The sequence below is a fragment of the Danio aesculapii genome, chromosome 9 (genome assembly GCF_903798145.1).
Source record: "Danio aesculapii chromosome 9, fDanAes4.1, whole genome shotgun sequence".
Lineage (NCBI taxonomy): Eukaryota > Metazoa > Chordata > Actinopteri > Cypriniformes > Danionidae > Danio > Danio aesculapii.
The window spans coordinates 822,463-843,538 of NC_079443.1; the positions used below are offsets into that span (position 1 = coordinate 822,463).

The following is a 21,076-nucleotide window of genomic DNA, read 5'->3' on the forward strand; positions in this document are numbered from 1 at the left end:
CAATTATCTTTTAGCATCATTCCTAAACAACCAATACAATCATCCAAATTTGCATTTACACTGTTCTGTGTCTACAAGAAGGCATCAATACAGACACATGGGTGTGTCGATTACTGCAAGTTAAATTTAGGCCTACAAATATAAATATAATAGCCCTGTATTGCCTTATTTACAAGATCTAAAATGCGTCTCTGCTGTCTCTAGTGTGTGAGGTGAAGTTTCAGCTCAAAACAGCACACAGATGATGTCCTCCAGCTCTCTGAAACTGATCCTTTCAAGCTTTGATCCTAACTGTGGTGTTTTGGTGACTGTCGCTTTAAATGTAAATGAGGTTGTGATCTTTTCAGAAGAGGGCGGAGCTACAGACGCCTGTGCGTCAGCATAGTGACAGCTGTAAAACAGCAGTGTGTGTGTTGTCAGTGCTGGTCAGGTGTGTGTGTGTGCTTGATGCTTCTGTCAGTCTATGTCGCTCCTGTCTCTGTTCATCTAAAACTCCACATCTATAATCCTCTTAGTCTATGCTGACATTATCTTCAGCAGCTCAAACACTCTAATGGCTAATGGACAGACGGCTGCTTCTCACTCAGGGCTGCTGTTTATGCTAATGAGGGAGAGATGGGCACTAGTGGGCGGGGCTTTCCCCCTCTGATGACATCATACAAAGGGAGAATGTCAATCAAAGTGTTTCTGCAGACTGTTTCTATCAAGTTTGATTAGAACAAACACAATTAACTCATGTTCACCATTAGAGGCTGGAGATATTCACACACAACTGGGGTTAAGCCTCTTATAGAAGTGATTTTTACACAATAGATCCCCTTTAATCAACGCTTAAATCTTTTAATTATCCATCAACTGCACTCCCTATTTAGTTGGCTTGACTGTATTTGTATGTATTTATGTGTGTGGATGTATAAAAACTGCTAGTCTTAAGACTTGTCATACATTTTTCTGCTTTCTGATGATCTGAAGTTTTTCTTTTATCCTCACTTGTAAGTCACTTTGTATGTGAATGTAAATGTGATTAATACTTGATAATTTCATATATGTGGCCCTTTTAAAGAAGAACTGAGAGAGAAATGTGGCAGAAATCTGAGTGTTAGCCCTTTATTTTGCTGTGTGTATATTCATGTGTTAGTTAAAACAGTTTTATAGTTCAATATTAAACTTATTAGGTGTGCTGTTCATACATTCATAATGTCCACAGGCCAAAAAAACAAACGTTCACTCATGTAAAAATGTGTAATTTTCACATTTCAAGCAGAGCATCTGACAAAAGCTGCTCCAACACATCTGAACACTGCAGAAATATAGCCATCTGATGAACTGCATCTGTGCATGGAGAACTGAGCGAAACATTGGTTGACTGAAATCCATGAATAGTTCATTAGTTTCATGCACAGCTAACTCCCACGTCCTCGCCGTGGCCACAGTTGTTGATTCCCATTCCTGCATGCGGACAATTAAAAATGCTGCTCTCTGTTCCAGTGCATCTCAGCTCATCCAGCCAGATGCGTCCAGATCCTGCAGGAAACACACAGCAGATCATCTTTAACGGGACAGTTTACCCCAAAATGTTAGATTTGTCACCATTTACTTATACTTAAAGGCACACTCTGTTTGAAAAAGGCTCATTTTACAGCTCTCCTACCGTTAAACAGGAGAGTTTTACTGTTTCTGAATCCATTCAGTGGATCGTTTAGCTTAGCTTAGCATAGATCAGTGAATCGGATTAGACCGTTAGCATATAGCTCAAAAATGACCAATAGGATCATTTTCCTATTTAACGCTTGACTCTTCTGTAGTTGCATCGTGTACTAAGATTGATGGAAAATTAAAAGGCTAGGAATTATACTCCCCAAAAAACTCCCCAGCTAGCTAACAGCGCTGTGTGATATATTTGTATTTTAAGCGAGATGCTAATGATCTAATCTGGTTCAATGATTTATGCTAAGCCACATTGTAAAAAAAAATCGACGGTAAAGAATGCCAGAGTTTAACCAAGATTCCACACAACTTAACATTGTTATGCAGATTAAAACAACCATGTGGTGATGAGAAAGACAAATAATACACCAAAGCTTATAACAAACGTTTCCCACGAGTGTAGAAACACACTAATATATAGAAGATGCTCACACGACTATTAAACACCAACATGATACACACATAATACTAAAGCAATGCAATAAACATTATTGATCAACATTAGATGCTATATAAAACACGAATGCGCATCACTGATGACCAAAAACACTCTCAAGAGTTCACACATAAGCAAGTTTGGCATGCTGTCCCGGGAGAGAGCCCTGAGCTCAAAAGGTCCTTGAGTCCTGGGCTCCCTCCCGTTACTTTTACAGTTTGTACCGTATTTTTAACGGTAAAATACTGGCAACCACAGCTGTCGTTTTTTTTTACCGTAAATTTTCTGGATTTATTTTTTACTGTGTATTTTTAACCCCCAAACCACGAACTGAACTCATAGACAGAGACATCACCTGAACCGTCAGTGTAGACCTGCGTGGATCTCTGGAAGCCCAGCATTTTACACACCACCAGCGCGTCCAAATTATCGAAGCTGTCGTCACACACCGTCCCCCAGACGTTCTGATATAACACCTCCACTCTTCCACGGGTGGAGCTTCCCACCAGACGGACCACTGATGATGAAAAACACACGCACATGAGGATAAACCGATGCTCAAGTACAGGTCAGCAGCTGTGTTTCAGATCAAAGATGTGAAATAGACTGATGTGCAAAACTGGAATATCATCGTTATTCCATTGTTAATTAATCCATCGCCATCGTTAATTAATTAACAGTTAATTAATATGCATCATGGGTGACATGGTGGCTTAGTGGTGTCGCACTGTGGCCTCACAGCAACAAGGTCTCTGGTTTGAATCCTGGCCAGGGCAGTTGGCATTTCTGTGTGGAGTTTGCATGTTCTCCCCGTGTTGGTGTGGGTTTCCTCCGGGTGCTCCGGTTTCTCCCACAGTCCAAACACATGCGCTATATTTGAATGAGTGTGTATGGGTGTTTCCCAGTACTAGGTTGCGGCTGGAAGAGCATCCACAGCGTAAAACATATGCTGGAATAGTTGGCGGTTCATTCCCCTGTGGTGACCTCAGAAGAATAAAGGGACTGAGCCAAAGGAAATTGAATATTGAATAATACGCATCATTTGTGTGCATGATAAATTTTTGAGGTTTGAAAAAATTATATGAAAATTTCTGACTCAGGATAAAGTTTTTATGTAAATTACCTTGCGATCCTCCACTCGCACCCTTGGGTCCTGCATCACCCTTCTCCCCCTTTGAGCCTGTTTAAAACCATCATACATATATATACAATCAGTTTACTCTCAAAAGGGCTTAATAAACACACTCTACATAGACATTGTTGAAATGCTAATAATGTGCTAAATCATACCTTGGTCTCCCTTTTGCCCTACGAGATTTCAAATAAAATGAAAGAAAGAAAGAAAGTTAAGAAACAGACAGAGATGGTCGTCTCTTTCTTAGAAGAGTTTCATCAGCCTGATCTCACGAGAAAACGTAAGTATTTTACGTTTTGTCAGTTTAGTGGCTAATTCGTAGTCGTACGAGTTCAGTCATACGAAATTAAAAAGGAGATTTTAAAATGGAGGCGTGGCACCTAACCCCACCCCTAAGCCCAACCGTCATTGGGGGATGAGCAAATCGTATGAAAACGTACGAATTAGATCATACAAATTCATACGAATTAGCCACTAAATCAAAAAGTTACGAATTGGCATGAGATTGTGTTGGTTTCACTAGTGGTTCATAAGTCCACATCAGAACTAAGATGAAGTGTCATTTGTAGTCTGTTGTCATTAATAAACGTCTTGAATAAACTCACCTGAAAGACCTCGATCACCCTTTTCTCCATTCGCACCTCGAGCTCCTGGAACACCTGCATACAGCATTGAATTATGGTTGCGTTATATACAAACCCAGTGTGTTTATCATCTGTTTACTGCTTTCTTTTTACCTGACAATCCTTGACTTCCCTTTTGCCCCTGTTGTCCTGTGGGCCCTGAAAACAATTATTTGCCCCAGATTATTAACACAACAACACAGATCACTTGTGCGGTCAACTATTTTTAACACTCATCCAATACCTCGAAGGCCAAGTCCAGTGTCTCCCTTCGGTCCAGGTGAGCCTTTTTCTCCAGGTACTCCTTGCAATCCACGAGCCCCCGATGAACCTTGAGGTCCTAAAAGACCAACAACCCCCAGTTAAAGGGATAGTTCACTAAAAAATTAATAATGACTAACCATTTACTCTCCCTCAAGTGCTCCCAAGTTTCTTTTTTCTGTTGAACACCAAAGATATTAAGTTAGAAGCATGGAAGTCACCGTGTTACATGATGCGCCAATGTATGACGTCATACCAAGAAGATTTATACAGCCTGGGCCTGTCAAACTTCAACTTTGTTGAAGCAAGCATGCAGGGAGAATGACAAGATGCAGGGTCTCGTTCCCCTTTTGGAACCATGGTTACAGTTGTAACCTGAGATGATCCCCTTCAGGGAACGCTGCGTCAGATATCGATGTTATGGGAACGCAGTCTTAACAACACCATATTGATAAGTGGCCGGGTGACATGTCCACTTCAAGGCACTAAAGTGTTAGACCTTGGACAAGGATCTATAACCAGAAGGTGTGAGGGGTAGACTTTCCCACTGAGTTGCATACATCGGCAAGGATATTTCAGATATTAAGGCTTTGCAAGCCGCCATAACCATGTTGACTGGGTCCGGACAGCCAAGGAGAGGGATGAAACTGGGCTTTGTATGCAAGTGAGAGAACATCTACTATCTACCTGCTCAGAGTTTGCTTGGATGCAGAGGAACCACAAGGGTTTTTGCAACTGTTCTGATCTACGCCACAGTGCAGCTCCAAAACTAGGGCCTGCTCAGGTTTCGTTATGGTATAAAATATGGCACTGAAATGAGGTGGACAAGATTCAAACTGAATTCTGTGCCCTGTCTCTTAATTGAACAGATCCCATTGTGAGACGTTCTGCAGACATTCCAAGCTATCAGACAATTCTCAAAAGGAACCAATCACTCGAGACTGGCCTCTGGATTTTACAGAGTAGCTAATTCAGGGATCTGAAACAGGTGATCGACAGAAAACCACCGAATTAACTGCAACTGGACCCTCCGTAGACGGGGTGTGCCCTCCAGTGCCACAGCCCTGGAAGCGGACAGTGGTTGAATTGCCAGGGGCGCTGTGCCGTACAGCACCAGAGGTGGCAGGGTTGGAATTATGGCCCTCTGTGAGCACTGGGAAGTGGCAGGTGCTACACATCATAGTTGAAACTGCCCTTTACTAGAGAAGTGGAAGAGGGGACCCAGTTGCTCGAGACTGGCCCCTGGATATTCCTGAGTAGCTAATTCAGGGTCATGAAGCTGATGATCGACAGGAAACCACCGATTAACTGCTCTTGAACTCTCTGTAGAGGGGGCGAACTCTCCAGCACCACAGGGTTGGCAGTATGGCCCTCTGAGGGCACTGGGGAGGGGCAGGTGTCACACATCGTTGTTGACGCTGCCCATCTAGTCTCTTTGAGATCTTCTTGGTGAACACAATGGTCTTTGGACAACTGTAGGTCATCGGCTGAGAGCGCAGTTTCTCAGGAACCCACTAAATTTTATGGGTAAGGCAGATGGCAGTGCTTTCTTTCTGCACCGCTGGCTCCTGCCTAACAGCCCCAGATAACCTAGACAGAGGGGGGAAGGAGTGACTGCTTAAATGAATCAGTGACTGAGTAGCAAAAAAAGCTTGGCCGCCGAAATCAGAGCATCAACAAAAGTTTTGCTTAATGTTTGGTGATTTTGGCACAACTGTATCTCCATAATCACACTAGCTGCAACCAATTTTTCAAATTGGAGATAATGCATAATTCGACATAACGTCTGGGCTGAATGGGGCTTATTTCATGCCCTACCAATTTCCCATTTAATGTGATTATATTACTTGCAGCAACAAGAGCAATAAACCCTCCTCAGCTCCCCATATTCGGGAGATTAAGGTGGCAGATCCCCATCTCCAAACAGATGCTCATTTTATTCTCTCTCTTCAGAGGAGGATAAATGAACCTTCTGCCCTCTCTCACAGACAGAAGCGCAGGAGAAAGATGCAGATATAGCGGATAACGGAAAGAGCCCTCGGACCCATCTCTGACCCCTCTGCTGAATCCATTCACAATCCTCACAACACGTGCTGACGCTCCACCTCAGAGTGAGTGCGACGTGAGCTGTAAGGAACACAAGCCGCAGAGTTTTGTTTTTTTTTTAAATGGAGAGAAAGAGTGTCACCCAAATGATTGTAAAGACAAAAGAAGTTGAAGCTATATGGCATGCCCAGGCTATTTAAGTCACCCTGGTATGACGTCACGCGTCGCCACTCCCACGTCAAGTACTTCAGGACTTCAACTTACACAAAGTGCTTGCGATATCTGATGCAGCATTGAAGTTCTCTAAAGGGCAATGGAGGCTTTTGAAATCGATGAGGCACTTTAGTCAAACGACACAGTCATGTGACCAATTCAGCTAACATGGTGGACCACATTGTGAAACAGATGTTTTGGATACTGTCTGCTTTCCAACCCAGGCTCATTCTGAAAACGTAGTCCCGAGGACGTTTCTGGAGACCGCAAATTATGTAGCTGGAGGTACGTATGGCTGCATTTCGTTTTTTAAGCAAACGCTGCAGGGCGGTATGACGCCGTTCCTTTTAGCGCTCGCCGGCTGACCGCTTACCTTCGTGTGGAGGGCTTTCCCTCCACAACCAGTTTGTCCGGTTAGCTCGTCCTGTGCGTCGGCGGACTCGAGACGCAGAGAGGAGCTGACGACGAAAACCGGGTTCGAGTCCGGGGAAGAGCGGTTCCAGAAATCAGGTAAGACTAAAACAGAATCCAACAAGTAAAGCAAAGAGGTTCATAACAGGGTGAGAGTGTGGTAAAATCTGAAAACGTGGTTAAAAAAAAATCGGACGAGCTTTTCTTTTTCTGGACGGCTTTTGTAAATCGTTGGTTGGGTTTAGGGCGGGCGGGTCGATCGGTAAAATCGGTTGGGTTTGGGGGGGGAGGAGGGTGGGTCGGCCGGCCGGTCAATCATTCAGCCAGTCGGACAGACAGACGTTCGTTCGACAGCGGCCTCTGGTGGGTTCACGCGAGAACAGCACGGGTGCGAACGGCACTCACGGGAGACATCCGAGAAGCCAATAAGCGCACACAGCTGCCTCTCGCTGATTCGCGAAAACCAAAAACTGCAAAAATACGGACCTCCCGGGACATATTTCACGGTCTCCAGAAACGTCCTCAGGACTACGTTTTCAGAATGAGCCTGGGTTGCCGCTTTCAGTTGTTTTAGGGTTGATGATGGAAAGAATTGAAAACAGTAGCATAGATATAACGAATTTATAGATGAAACACACATTTTCAAATGTATTCAGATTACTGTAGACGTAGACTTAGATAAACCAAGCAAACCAGATTTTATGTCAGCTGTGTGTTTGGTTATGCTCATAGTCTTATGATAATTGTGTCACATTGGCAGATAAAAAATGATCAGGTTCATGTTGGGAAGTATCTGATGTTGTGTTGTTTCTGTATTATTGGCTTTCTTACCTGTAGGACCTGGTGGTCCCTGCCCTCCACGCTCACCTTTGAGACCTGGGTCTCCTTTTACCCCTGATTAAAGACACATTTAAATATAATTATGTATAAAGGAAGAAAATCAATTCACATCATCAAATGTAAAATAACCAGCATTCATGTGGCTATAAATGTACTCTGATCTGCTCCTTTAATGAATAAACAGTGCACTGGTACAAACAACACATGAGACTAAACTGTTGTCCAATAATAAGCATGTTTTGTCTAAGCATTCTTGTGTTTTCAATTGCTGTTCATGTGGGACTAGAGATTGCTCCACCAGCGAGGAACAGAGAAGTAAACGGTTCTGGAAATTGATTTTGAGCCTCGTGTAATTGACGGTACCAAAGGGTTCTGGGGGAATGTAGATTAGAAGATGCAGGTAGAGGTAAGAGTGTACAGAGCAAGTAGTTATTCTGTAGGCAAGCATTGATGATTTGGACTTATATGGCAGCTATTTGAGCCATTCTTCAAGATTTTAGATCAGTCTAATGTGTCTCTTTAATGTATTTGTTTTGGAGTTAATTCAAGCCTTTCTGCAAGGATGAGCCACACAAATGTCGTGCACTGTTTTTGCATGGCAAATGTGACAGGATACAGGTTAATATCCACTGCTGTATGGATATCCGCTATGGTAATATACAAAATAAACCTGATTTAACGTCCACAAACCGGGATTGAATCGTCTTCTTTTATAATTGTTCTGACACGCAGCTGTGGTGATGAAGACGGTAAAATCACTGTAATTCATTACAAACATGCACTGTTTTAGACACGTGGTAAACTTGTGAAACTCATTCTTGATGATGATTGATGATCACAGAGCGCTGAACAGATCTTTTTATCCCGGTTGCTTTGCGCACGTCCTGTCTTGTTGATATGATTATACGTGTTACTACGGAGACAGGTCAATATGCAACTGTCGATCAATCAATTCGGCGTTTGGGCAAACAGCACTCCTCACGTTGTGGTGGGCCTCAAAATGGGAGGGATTTGGATCTTATTTTAACGTCAGGAAGTTTTAAATAAGAGACTTATTGTCTTTACATCACCCCAATATGACTGTGGACACACTAAACTGCACACAGTCCTGTCGTTTGATTGTTACACAATGCAGAGAGATAAAGAGAGGTCTGACACAGGCTCTTTTGGGTTAATTGAAGACCAGACGAGCTGCGCGGATCATTAAGTTTTGCATCAAGTTGTCTAACACATCAATGCACCAAGTAGAAAAAGGCTACGTGATGTAAACCACTGCTGAACTAGATGTTTGGATTAGTTACAAGACAAGACAGGTAAACATATTAATGGTTTATAAATGAATTCTTCTTACATCAAAACTAAGATGAAGTGTCATTTGTAGTCTGTTGTCGTTAATAAACGTCTTGAATAAACTCACCTGAAAGACCTCGATCACCCTTTTCTCCATTCGCACCTCGAGCTCCTGGGACACCTGCATACAGCATTGAATTATGGTTGCGTTATATACAAACCCAGTGTGTTTATCATCTGTTTACTGCTTTCTTTTTACCTGGCAATCCTTGACTTCCCTTTTGCCCCTGTTGTCCTGTGAGCCCTGAAAACATTTGCCCCAGATTATTAACATAACAGCACAGATCACTTGTGTGGTCATCTATTTTTAACACTCATCCAATACCTCGAAGGCCAAGTCCAGTGTCTCCCTTCGGTCCAGGTGAGCCTTTTTCTCCAGGTACTCCTTGCAATCCACGAGCCCCCGATGAACCTTGAGGTCCTAAAAGACCAAAAACCACCAGTTAAAGGGATAGTTCACAAAAAAAAACAATAATTTACTCTTCCTCAAGTGCTTCCAAGTTTATTTTTTCTGTTGAACGCTGAAGATATTTATGTTAGAAGCGTGTAACAATTGATTTCCAATGTAGGAATAACAAATACTATGGAAGGCAGTGGTTACAGGCTTTCAGCCATTTTCAAAATATCTTCTTTGTTTTCAGAACAGACGAAGGAAACTCATAAAGGTTTTGATCAAGTGAGAGTGAATGATGACTGAATTTTTCAGTTTGAGTAGTTGTGAAACTTAATGGATCCTGTTTAATGGTTTCACGTTTACAAGGTGCAGATGTTCCAGCATTTTATCCTTTAGCCATCAGATTATGCTAATAAGGCTGTATTTGATTGGTTCTGAGGTTGAGCGTAGGGATTGGGGTTGGATCCACATCAAAATTTATGCTGGTAGCACAATCAGATAACTCGTCATCATAATGGAGGTAGGAAGATCTGACGGGGTCGGATAAATCGACAGAGAACAATAAACATTTTGAAATTTGACTACGCTGCTGTGCAGAAATATCTGAATAACAGATCGTTGTGGTTAAATAAATGAGATATCAACTGGTTTAGACGAAAAAAAAAAGACCATTTTCACATTTATCCAGATTAGATGAAGACTTAAGGCTGATTTATACTTTTGCGTCAAGCGATCGGCGTGACCCACGGCGCCTGTCTTGTGTGTGGTCATGCATTTATACTTCTGCATGTTTGTGTTGCTCTGCAATAACACTTCTGAAACACTAGGTGGCAGTGAGGTTTGTATGTTGCTCTGTGTCGAGTTTCTTCGCTGATGTTTTGTTTTTTCTGAACGCTATCTTAATGTACACGTAGCTAAAACACTCATTAATCAGAGGTGGGAACCGGCGAACGTGCAACAACTTTAATCATAAGGTAAACACAAAACAACAGTTTCCATCTGGAGCTCCTTCACTGGACTAAACATTCGCTCCAACAGGTTTGCGCATCTCTTGGTCCCGCCCACACTTGTCACAGCTACCAAGCCGACCAATCACGGTGCTTGCGCTGCGCATCATTCCATTTGTAGTTATATTTTTTTGAGAGGTCAGCGTCAGCCTCTGAGAGGGCTGTCCGACCACACGAAAGCTGCTCCAGAGCATACGCATGTGTTTAATGCAGAAGTATAAATCAGCCTTTAGATAAACCAAAGCAAACCAGATTTTATGTCAGCTGTGCGTTTGGTTATGCTCATAGTCTAATGATGGTTGTGTCACATTGGCAGATAAAAAAGGATCAGGTTCATGTTGGGAAGTGTCTGATGTTGTGTTGTTTCTGTATTTTTGGCTTTCTTACCTGTAGGACCTGGTGGTCCCTGCTCTCCACGCTCCCCTTTGAGACCCGGGTCTCCTTTTACTCCTGATGAAGACAAATTTTAATTAAAAAAATGTTCTTTAACAAATAAAAGCTTCACATGTCCTCTGCAGTAGCAACATGACTGAAAAAGATAAACGTGTGCACCCTGATCTGCTCATTTAATCAAGAAATGGTGCACTGTTACCAAAACAAATACATAAAATAGATGAGACCCAAACTGTAGTCATTTTTCTAAGCATTCTTACAGTTGTGTTTTCAATTGCTGTTCATGTGGGACTGGAGACCACTGTTCCACCAGTCAGGAACAGAGAAGGAAAAAGTTCTGGAAACTGCTTTTGAGCATCTCATGATGATGGAGATCAGGGGTGTCCAATCTCGGTCCTGTAGAGCCAGTGTCCTGCAAAGTTTAGTTCCAACCCCAATTAGACACACCTGGGCTAGCTAATCAAGTTCTTACTAGCCTGTCTAGAAACATTCTTGTAGGTGTGTTGAGACAATTTGGAAGTAAAATCTGTAGGACACTGAGCCTCCATGACCGAGTTTGGACACCCCTGGTATAGGTGGTACTGAAGGCTTCTGGGGACTGTAGACTTGAAGATGCAGTAATTAATAAAACTAATGTTTTTATTAGTGTTGTTTGTAGGTGAGTGAATGTTACGTTTTACTGATAAGGAATCTCTTGAGATTATAATGTCATAAACATTCGGGATTGCTCATTTGACTTGTGTCAGTAAATCGCTACCATGCATTTACTTGTAAAACCCTAACAACAACAGACTAATGCCCTCGAAATCATCCTACAGTCTATTAGTTCTTATTTCCTGATATTCTTCTTAGTACCAAGTATTAGATCCTGTGAACAAGCAGCTTTTAAAGAAAAGTACCTTGAGTTCCACTGGGCCCTGGTATTCCCTGAGGACCAGTCCTTCCATCTTGACCTGGACTACCATCATTGCCTGGTAAACCTGTGTGCACAGAGAAAATCCCACACCATCTTAACACTCTTACAGCATGGAAACAAATGCACAACATAAATTTAGCTTGTTTCATTTTGGTGTGAATTATTAAGATGACATTTGACAATAATAAACAAGTACCTTGTAATCCTCTCTCTCCTATATCTCCCTTCATCCCAGGAACACCTGGAGACCAAAAAACCCCAGTCAGGATGAGTTATAGATAATGTTCTGATGGGTTGAGGGTTGTGTAAAAGTGAAAATGTGATTACCAGGTATACCCGGGAAGCCAACCGACCCTCTTTCCCCTTTTACACCAGGACCTCCTGTCTGTCCTTTTTGACCCGGAGCTCCAGGGTCACCTACCCTACCTGACAGCAGGAGACACATATTATTATTTAAAGGCACAGTGTGTAGTTGTCTCCACTAGAGGGTGCGTATTCACAACTAACAAAGACATATTTTGATGACTGTGGAATCATGGGAGATGTAGTCTTCATCATCCTCCTGTAAAACTCATGTTGATGATGAGTAAAGTCTTCAACACTTATTATCATGGTAGTATGAACAGAGTAAGGCTGAAAGAAGAGAAAAGAGGGAAAAGAAGCAGAGCTTTTATTATGCCACAGTTCAGCGCTTCCGGTTCTTCAGCTATTAATCAGAAGAAGCAGCGCTGTTTTATCAGACTGAAAACATTATAGGCTTCTGTTATAATGCAGTAAAACACACAACATAGAAACACATGACACATCTAGAAAACCACACTGATTCTTCCAAACATTTAATCTTTAAGCATACTCTAACCTGGTGAGCCAGCAACTCCTTTCTGTCCCGGCAACCCTGGAGTTCCATTAGAACCTGATACACAACACACCAGGAGTATAAACACACTGATATTTACAACACGTTATTAATGAACACACCAGCATACTGTAGGGTTAACCATAGATAAACTGCAATGGATACTGTAGTATACTTTAGTTTTTACTGCAGTAAAACTGTGGTGTATTGTAGTATAACTTTTTAATTGTAGAAAACTACAATATTTGGTCAGTTGTTTACGTTACTGTAGTAATTGTGTTACCATTGAAACTACAATCTCCACAATGTTAATTACAATAGTTGTGTTACCATAGCAACTGTAGAATCACCACAACAGATTAATTACTACAGTTTTGTGTTACTATAGCAACTGTAGAATATTCACAACAGATCAGTTACTACAGTTGTTGTGTTACCATAGCAACTATAGAATCAGCAAAACATAATAATTACAATAGTTGTTGTATTACCATAGCAACTATAGAATCACCACAACAGATTAATTACAAAAGTTGTTGTGTTACCATAGCAACTATAAAATCACCACAACAGATTAATTACAAAAGTTGTGTTACCATAGCAACTGTAGAATCACCACAACATATTTATTACTATAGTTGTTGTGTTACCATAGCAACTATAGAATCACCACAACAGATTAATTACAAAAGTTGTGTTACCATAGCAACTGTAGAATCACCACAACATATTTATTACTATAGTTGTTGTGTTACCATAGCAACTATAGAATCACCACAACAGATTAATTACAAAAGTTGTGTTACCATAGCAACTGTAGAATCACCACAACATATTTATTACTATAGTTGTTGTGTTACCATAGCAACTATAGAATCACCACAACAGATTAATTACAAAAGTTGTGTTACCATAGCAACTGTAGAATCACCACAACATATTTATTATTATAGTTGTTGTGTTACCATAGCAACTATAGAATCACCACAATCAATTATTGCAATATTTCTGACCATAGCAACTGTAGAATCACCACAACAGATAAATTACTACAGTTTTTGTGTTACCATAGCAACTGTAGAATCACCACAACAGATTAGTTATTATAGTTGTAGTGTTACCATAGAAACTGTAGAATCGCCACAACAGATTAATTACTATCGTTGTTGTGTTTCCATAGCAACTGTAGAATCGCCATGTGTTTCTTTCATCTGCTAAACACAATCTAACATTTGAAAAAGCTTAAACCTAACCACTTCCTTAGTAGGAAAAACAAATACTGTGGAACTCGATGGTTTCCAGCATTTTTCAAAGTATTTCCTTTCTTTGTTCCACTCAAGAAAGAAAGTAGCAAGTGGATGATGATTAATAGGGGCAGCACGGTGGCTCAGTGGTTAACACTGTGACCTCACAGCAAGAAGGTTGCAAGTTCAAGTCCCGGCTGGGTCAGTTGGTGTTTCTGAGTTTGCATGTTCTCCCCGTGTTGGCGTGGGTTTCCTCCGGGTGCTCCGGTTTCCCCCACAGTCCAAACACATGCGCTATAGAATAATTGATGAACTCAATTGGCCATAGTGTATGAGTGTGTGAGTGTGTATGGGTGTTTCCTAGTGTTGGAAGGGCATCCGCTGCGTAAAACATATGCTGGAATAGTTAACGGTTCATTCCACTGTGGTGACCCCTGATAAATAAGGGACTAAGCTGAAGGAAAAGGAATGAATGAATGAACTTGAAAATCTCATGGTGAATATCTTACAGGATTAAGCAAGTTTTTTCCAGGATTTGATATTTAGCATTAGTTTAAAAAGCCCCCCTCCCTGCTGTCAGAAAGTGGATTTGCATTTTCATTCAGGCTGTCTGCTGTTTTCGTTCAGACCATCGACTGGATCACTCAAAAGCCAAATTTAGACTTAACTTTCATGCACTATTGCAAATATTAAACAGAAATATTGTGCATTGCATCCGCCGCATAAAAAATACAAGCCAGAGTAATTGAGTGTTCATTCAGCTGTGGCGACCCCTAATAAATCAGCAGCTAAGCTGAAGTGAGTGATTGAGTGAATATTGTGCAATTTAAGCAATTGTCAAAAAAACTATCAACATTTTAATTCAACATCTGAGATGTGAAGCTTAGTAGAATAACATTTGTTTCTGCTCATTTATAATCCGTCCAGCATTGCCAATATTAAAAACCCAACCACAGATTTTTACATTCTTATCAACTATGATTTTTATTTATTATTTTTTTTTTCTTAATGTTGTGTTTTAAAACGGGGGTCTCCTGGAACAAATATGTTGGCATCCACTGGATTGGATTATAATTGTTTGCATCATCTCATTCACAGAGGTGTTAGGAGAACCACTGAGAGCGAGGTTTGACAATGTTCACTCAAGGCATGAATCTTCATATAGTGCAGACTGAAAGTTACCTTGTGGTCCAGGTGGTCCAGGTGGACCAGGCGGGCAAACAATGGCTGTAAATAAAATGAAAATGGTTGGAAGTCAACATGGGTGACTAAAAACGAAATGTTTTTAAGAGATCCTGATATTTGCTTATATAAATAACACTCACAGTAACACAGTAAAGCTTTATAATATGGTTCCATTAGTTCATGTAGTTGCTAACATAAACAAACAATGAATAATACATGTATGACAGTATTTATTCATGATGATAACATGAGTTAATGAAAATAAAGTTGTTCATGATTAGTTTAGTTAACGCACGAAGCATTAACTAATGTTAACAAGCATGGATTTGAATGTTAATAATGCATTAAATGTTGAACTGTGATTAATAAATGCAGTGCAAGTATTGTTCATTATTAGTTCATGTTAGTAAATACATTAACTAATGAAACCTTATTGTAAAGTGTGACCGAAGTTACTCCACAATAATAAATACCACAAGTTTTATACAGAAAAGCTAAGTAAATCATGTTATAAAAGTAAAATAGAAGCATCCTTTAATGTATGATTTGCTGCATCGTGATTTTGCTCCACACATCCTATATTAGAACATGCAAATCTAATGTAGCCTGTAAACTGTACACAACCTTCCAAAACATCAATGCATGGCTGAAGTTTATTTTTAATGATGCACATCAGTGATTGAATGTTTTCTTCATAACATAATGCTCTAGTTAATGTCTGACAAATATTAATAATAATAATAATAGTAATAATATTAATATTAATAGTAATAATAATATTAATATCAATAATAATAGTAATAATACTAATATTAATAATAACAATGATAATAATAATAATAACAATATTAATAATAACAATAGTAATAATAATAATAATAATAATAATAATAGTAACAATAATAATAATAATAGTAATAATAATAATAATAATAATAATAATAATAATAATAATAATAATAGTAATAATAATAACAATAATAATAATAATAATAATAATAATAATAATAATAGTAATAATATTAATAATATTAATATTATTAATAATAATAGTAATAATAATAATAATAATAATAATAATAGTATTCATATTAATATTTATATTAATATTATTATTATTATTATTATTATTATTATTATTATTATTATTATTATTATTAATAATAATAATAATAATAGTGATAATAATAATAGTAATAATATCAATAATAATAATAATAGTAATAATATTAATAATAATAATAATAGCAATAATAATACTACTACTAATAATAATAATATTAATAATAATACTAATAATAATACTAATAATAATAATGATAATGATAATAATAATAATAATAATAACAACCTTTTTCCGCAGTAGCATTGAGTTGGTTAATTTGAGTTCTTAGATTATCTAATGTTCCATCAGTCCCACACAGATCAGAAAAGCATTCCTGTAAAACAAACAAACAAACAAACACACACACACACACACACACACACACACACACACACGTTTGAGTGTGTGAAATGCCTTATTGCATGCTCAAAATGTGATTTTGTCACAAATCTAACCCCATACTTATCTGCTTTTATGTGAGTCAGATATATTGTGTGTTGTGTTGTGTGTGTGTGTGTGTGTGTGTGTGAGTGTGTCCATGTACCGTTTGTTGTTTGGAGCTGCCCAACTGGAAGCTGGAAGCAGACGCCAGTTCATGGTTTTGGGCATCAGCTGATGTACAGTGTGTGTGAACCCAAGCCTCCAGTGTGAAGACTACAGACAGAACACACCAGACACACACACACACACACATACATAATCATCAATAGACTTCAGGGGTTCGTTCTTCGTAAGTGGATTTGTTTGTTGATGATTTGACAGATCCAGGATCGCTTCATTCTTCAAATCTCATCCGAGAGTTGTTGTCATAGCAACGGGTCTGGTAGCTCAAACCTGCTCAGGAGCAGGCTTATTTCAGTATTACCTTTCCTTGAAATGAGCCGATCTAATCCTGTTTATATGAAAGTATGTACCAAACGCTGGTATTTTCTTACACCAGTAGTTATATATACTTATATAACTACTGGTGAAAAATAGTAAAATAGTAAAAAAAAAAAAAAATATATATATATATATATATATATATATATATATATAGTTACAGTTTAAGTTTAAATTAAAACAAAATCTATAAACAAAACTTATGTAATCTGCGCTGTGAAATAAAAGTACAAATACTGTCACAGGGTGGTTCACCCCAAGGGGATCAAACAGAACATTTATCAATATGGACTTTTTAGATACAAACACACACTATTTTAAGCTACCGTTCCAGCTTTAGTACGATTTGTGTTCAACCAGCCTGATCTCACGAGAAAACGTAAGTATTTTACGTTTTGTTAGTCTAGTTGCTATTTCGTACAGTCAGTTCAGTTGTACGAAATTGTACGATTTTAAAAAGGAGGCGTGGCACCTAACCCCACCCCTAAACCCAACCGTCATTGGGGGATGAGCAAATCGTACTATATTGTACGAATTAGATCGTACGAATTCATACGAATTAGCCACTTAATCAAAACGTTACGAATTGCCGTGAGATTGTGTTGGTTCAACAGTTTTTTTTTCTAAAGGATTAATAATTAATGCAGTCGTGCACATGTTTTGACAGCTAATATGCCGGTGGTTTGATGCTTTGCAAAAGTTGCAGACATGCACCTTTACTGATATCTAATAGCTTATTTGATGCAAAATGAGTTTATACAGCCACTTATTCCTCACGCTGATTAAGAGACTTGAATAGGGCCAGGCTGATAATAAAGAAAATCTGCTCTAAATGTAAAACTACATAACAAATAATCTTGACACATTAAAGTATAAAGCCTGTTGCCCACAACAAATGTGGAAAGTTTTCATCTTTAACAGAGCGTTTACTTTGGGTTTTATGTACATTTTCTGACATGGATAATTGAATATTAATCAGATGATGTCATTACGCTGCTGTTGCATTGCTGATCATGAGTTCGAGGATCGACAGATCTGTGCTTCACAACACACGCAGCGATCTCAGATCAGTTCATCCTGATATTTTAATCTGATTCGTGAACTTGTTTGAAGAACCAAATCAGCCTGAGATCAGTTATCAAGATTAACAGATCCAGGATCATCTGAATCATCTCAGATCATTTAAGCGACGTATAAATAACGGACCCCAGGTATGGTCACATGACCAAATTTTTGTGGAAAAAAAGGCAACTGTGTTCACACATGAAGCAATACTATGGCTAATTATAATAAATCCTTTAGTGTTTTTAAATCAAGAAGAATTTAAAGGCGAATATAAAATATTGTCTTGTTTTCAGGAATCAAAATGAAGGTAGTTTTGCCTTAAACCAATCAAAATAATCTGCCAATGCGGTAAGCAGAATCATGTCACTTCACAGCGAAAACAAGAATATTTCTTACCTCATTGGCAGATTATTTCACTTGTTTTAAAGGAAAAACTACATTCATTTTGATTCCTGAAAACAAGACAATATTTTATGGTCTAAAAATGCTTCTTGATTTAAGAAACTTTAGATATTTGGACTAGAAACAAGACAAAAGTCCAGCTTTTTTATGTTGCCTTTCACCTTTATAAGCCAGAAATGAATTGAGTCCAATCAGCAACAGGACAAGCAGAATGAGGACAGGAATACAGTGACGTTTGCTTGCTGATTTTGTAGTTCTGAGCTCTGTAAAACACACACACACACACACACACACACACACACACACACACACACACACACACAAATATTACAATGCAAAACTTCGGCTTATAAAAACCGAGGCTCATAAGCCATTATTGCATGGGTCTCAAACTGGATTCCTGGAGGGCCGCAGCTCTGCACAGTTTTGATCCAACCCTAATCAAACACAGCTGATGCCATGAATCAAGGTGTTCGAGACTCTTTTGAACCCCTCGATTGTTTACTGTGCAGAGGAATCAAGTTTGAGACCCATGCATTAAAGGGAACCTATTATACCCCCCTTTTTACAAGATGTGACATTTTATAACTAAATAAATAAACTTTAAAACCATGAAACTTCATGAAATAAGTTAAAGCAACACAAACACATGTTATCATGACTATTGGATCATATTTGTTTTGTAAACATTTAGATGTAACTCTGGTAAATGAAATATAATGTGTGTGTGTGTGTGTGTGTGTGTGTGTGTCCTGCACTCACCGCTGTGCTGGAAGTCGTAGCGTTCGGCCTCACAGAGCTTCATGTTGTTGTTATACAGAGGGTTGACCTGGCTGAATATCGAAGCCTTCCCTGTGAAATCGTCCACCTCTGTCTCCATCGGTCAGTCCAGCACTCACACTGACCAGTACACAAGCAGGAGCAGCTCTTAAAAACACAACCGCAGAAAAAAAAAACGGGAAAAAAGCATACGCTGGCTCATCAAAACATCGGTCATCTGACGAGAGCGAGGCTTTCCCAAGAAAAAGGAACAGATCTGCAGGTGGAAGAATCAAAGGCTTTTAACAATAACTTTCATTTCTCTGATTGCGAAAAAACGCCTCTCTTATTTACATCTTTTGTCTTGTTTCTAACCCAAATATCTACAATTTCTTAAATCAAGAAGCTTTTTCTAGACAAGCCAAAAATATGCTCCTGTTTTCAGAAATAATGACCCATGAATGAGTGAATTTTTCCTTAAAACAAGCAAAATAATATTACAAAGGGAAAATACGATGACTTTGCTTACTCCATTGGCAGATTATGTTGTACCCCTTATTTTTCAGCTCACGGTGTGTCCAAAAAGTGTGCGGATTAAGAACATTACAGTCTAATTAAGACAAAAAGATAATACATGAGGCAAACAAGAAAAAAAATACCTACAGTAATTCATTCATTCATTTTCCTTCAGCTTATTTATCAGAGGTCGCCACAGTGGAATGAACCGCCAATATTCCAGCATATGTTTTATGCAGTGGATGCCCTTCCAACTGCAACCCCAGTACTAGAAACACCCATACACACTCATTGACAGACACACTCATACACTGCTGGCCAGTTTCGTTCATCAGTTCTCCTATAGCGCATGTGTTTGGACTGTGTTCAGCTACTGTAGTGTGGTTAGAAAATCTGTAATGTTCACAATAAATGACTACATTTTCATGTGGGAATATTCATTTTCACAGTGTGTCCAGAAAGACCGATCATTCACAAAATGTATTTATCATTTATTTGTTTCCTGACGGGAAATGTTGTATATTTTGTCATCACACTGGGGAAACACTGAACTAAAGTGTGTGTAAAGTCAGTGAGAGGTGAAGGAGGAGGAGTGTCTTCATTTGCGGGATGTTGTTGGTTTGCAATACTAGAAACTCGGTTTTCACTGTAAATTTCCCACAAAGATATTTCTAGGGTTTTCAAAACAGTTCTGAACACTTAAATGAAATCAATAATAGATTTAAAAAGCAAAAAGTGTTTTATTCTAAGAATTATACTATACACACTCCCACCGGCCACTTTATTAGGTACACTTTACTAATTACTGGGTTCAACTACTTTTGCCTTCAGAACTGCCTTAATCCTTGGTGGCAGAGATTCAACAAGCTACTGGAAATATTCCTCAGAGATTTTGCTCCATATTGACATGATAGCACCACGCAGTTGCTGCAGATTTGTCGGCTGCACATCCATGATGCCAATCCACCACATGCCAAAGGTGCTCTGTTGGATTGAGCTCTGGTGACTGTGGAGGCCATTTGAGTACAGTGAACTCATTGTCATGTTCAGTAAACCAGTCTGAGATGATTCACGCTTTATGACATGGAGCGTTATCCTGCTGGAAGTAGCCATCAGAAGATGGAGACACTGTGCTCATAAAGGGATGGACATGGTCATCAACAATACTCAGGTAGGCTGTGGTGTTGACACCATGCTCAATTGGTACTAATGGACCCAAAGAAAATCTCCCCCACACCATTACATCACCACCACCTGCCTGAACCGCTGATACAAGGCAGGATGGATCCATGCTTTCATGTTGTTGAGGGCCAAATTGTGAGCCGAGCAT

The 21,076-nt window shown here is 39.2% G+C and overlaps 1 protein-coding gene across 2 annotated transcripts; it reads right to left on the reverse strand.

Annotated features, from left to right (window-relative positions):
* Positions 1 to 1,093: 1,093 nt before the first annotated feature.
* Positions 1,094 to 19,416, reverse strand: marco (macrophage receptor with collagenous structure). 2 transcript variants are annotated; one of them, XM_056464797.1, is made up of 21 exons: positions 19,234 to 19,416; positions 18,633 to 18,734; positions 16,667 to 16,776; positions 16,369 to 16,456; positions 15,015 to 15,059; positions 12,592 to 12,645; positions 12,060 to 12,158; positions 11,929 to 11,973; positions 11,716 to 11,796; positions 10,811 to 10,873; positions 9,348 to 9,443; positions 9,222 to 9,266; positions 9,090 to 9,143; positions 7,664 to 7,726; positions 4,146 to 4,241; positions 4,016 to 4,060; positions 3,884 to 3,937; positions 3,434 to 3,451; positions 3,267 to 3,323; positions 2,499 to 2,660; positions 1,094 to 1,524 (listed from the first exon to the last, which is right to left on the reverse strand). In XM_056464797.1, the coding sequence occupies exons 1-21, from the start codon at positions 19,349 to 19,351 to the stop codon at positions 1,394 to 1,396; spliced, it is 1,626 nt and encodes a 541-aa protein (XP_056320772.1). In that variant the 5' UTR covers positions 19,352 to 19,416; the 3' UTR covers positions 1,094 to 1,393. The 2 variants fall into 2 exon arrangements, with proteins under 2 accessions (XP_056320772.1, XP_056320773.1); XM_056464798.1 differs by lacking the exons at positions 4,016 to 4,060; positions 4,146 to 4,241; positions 7,664 to 7,726; positions 9,090 to 9,143.
* Positions 19,417 to 21,076: the final 1,660 nt, after the last annotated feature.

Bases quoted from the DNA above. Each gene is read 5' to 3' on its own strand.
- marco (XM_056464797.1), bottom strand. From the start codon at position 19,351: ATGGAGACAGAGGTGGACGATTTCACAGGGAAGGCTTCGATATTCAGC. The intron at 16,457-16,666 runs GTACATGGACAC...TTTGTTTTACAG, and splicing joins GCAGCTCCAAACAACAAACG to GAATGCTTTTCTGATCTGTG. The intron at 9,144-9,221 runs GTAAAAAGAAAG...TGCTGTATGCAG, and splicing joins GGGAAGTCAAGGATTGCCAG to GTGTCCCAGGAGCTCGAGGT.